This window comes from Nestor notabilis, unplaced genomic scaffold (genome assembly GCF_000696875.1).
Source record: "Nestor notabilis isolate BGI_N333 unplaced genomic scaffold, ASM69687v1 scaffold24286, whole genome shotgun sequence".
In the NCBI taxonomy this organism is placed as follows: Eukaryota; Metazoa; Chordata; class Aves; order Psittaciformes; family Psittacidae; genus Nestor; species Nestor notabilis.
In genome coordinates this window covers 9,893-10,860 of record NW_009933752.1, presented here as the reverse complement: position 1 = coordinate 10,860, position 968 = coordinate 9,893, and the positions used below count along the sequence as shown (strand labels likewise).

General features: G+C 58.2%; 1 protein-coding gene across 1 annotated transcript in view; it reads left to right on the top strand.

Moving 5' to 3' along the window:
* Positions 1-3: 3 nt before the first annotated feature.
* Positions 4-968, top strand: part of MEST — a gene marked incomplete at its 5' end in the record, with an annotated part of 5,891 nt that continues 4,926 nt past the window's right edge. The window contains one exon of the mRNA XM_010017033.1: positions 4-106. Within this exon, the coding sequence (XP_010015335.1) occupies positions 4-106 (103 nt within the window). The remainder of the gene's footprint in view (positions 107-968) is intronic.

Genomic DNA, 968 nt, shown 5'->3' with positions numbered 1-968 from the left:
GCCGTGTACCTGCACATCCCGCCCCCCAGGCTCTCCCCGGCGCTCCTCTCCTGGAGGTCCTCCGGAGGCTACTTCACCTACAAGGACCAGAACATCTTCTACAGAGGTGATGGGGCTGCACCTAACCCGGGGACACGTCACCATCCCGGTGGGGAGCAGGGTTGGTGGCTCTGGTCCCCTCGGTGGCCCTGGCGATGTCCCCCAGGTGAGGTGATGGCAAATCCCTCCCAAATCATAACAGCTTTAAGGGGAGGTGCAGCGTGGATCCAGGCGCTGTGTGGTTGTTCGTTATCAGAACATCTAATTGGGTGGTCACTTCGAAAAGACCTTTAAGCTCATCCAGCCCAACCATTCCCAGCCCTGCCAAGGCCACCACTGACCCCTGGCACTGAGGCCTCGGCTCCACGGGCTGGGAACACTTGCAGGGACGGTGACTCCAGCCCTGCCCTGGGCAGCCTGTTCCAATGCCTGAGCACCCTCTGGGCAAGGAATTGTTCCTCAGCTCCAGCTAAACCTGCCCTGGGGCAGCTTGAGGCCGGTTCCTCTTGTGCCATCCCTTGTTCCTTGGGAGCAGAGACCAGCCCCCTCCTGGCTCCATCCTCCTGTCAGGCAGTTGCAGAGAGCGATCAGGTCCCCCCTGAGCCTTCTCTTCTCCACACTAAACCCCCAGGTCCCTCAGCCCTTCCCCATCACACTTGTGCTCCAGGCCCTGCTCCAGCTCCATTCCCAGTGGGAAGAATCCCAAGAGCCTCTGATGGGTCACAGCAAGGAAAAGACACTGAAAAACCTTTTTGCTGGAGCAATTGTGACCGGTTGTAGCATCTTAGAGGCAGCTGCAATTGATGTGTGTTAAGTAAAACCCTGTTTGCATCAGCTAGTTTGTACCAGTGCCTGTGGTGGCTCATCTGGTTGGGTTTCCAAAGGCATGTTGGCTCCGGCAGTCATAGAACGGTTTGGGGTGGGAAAGG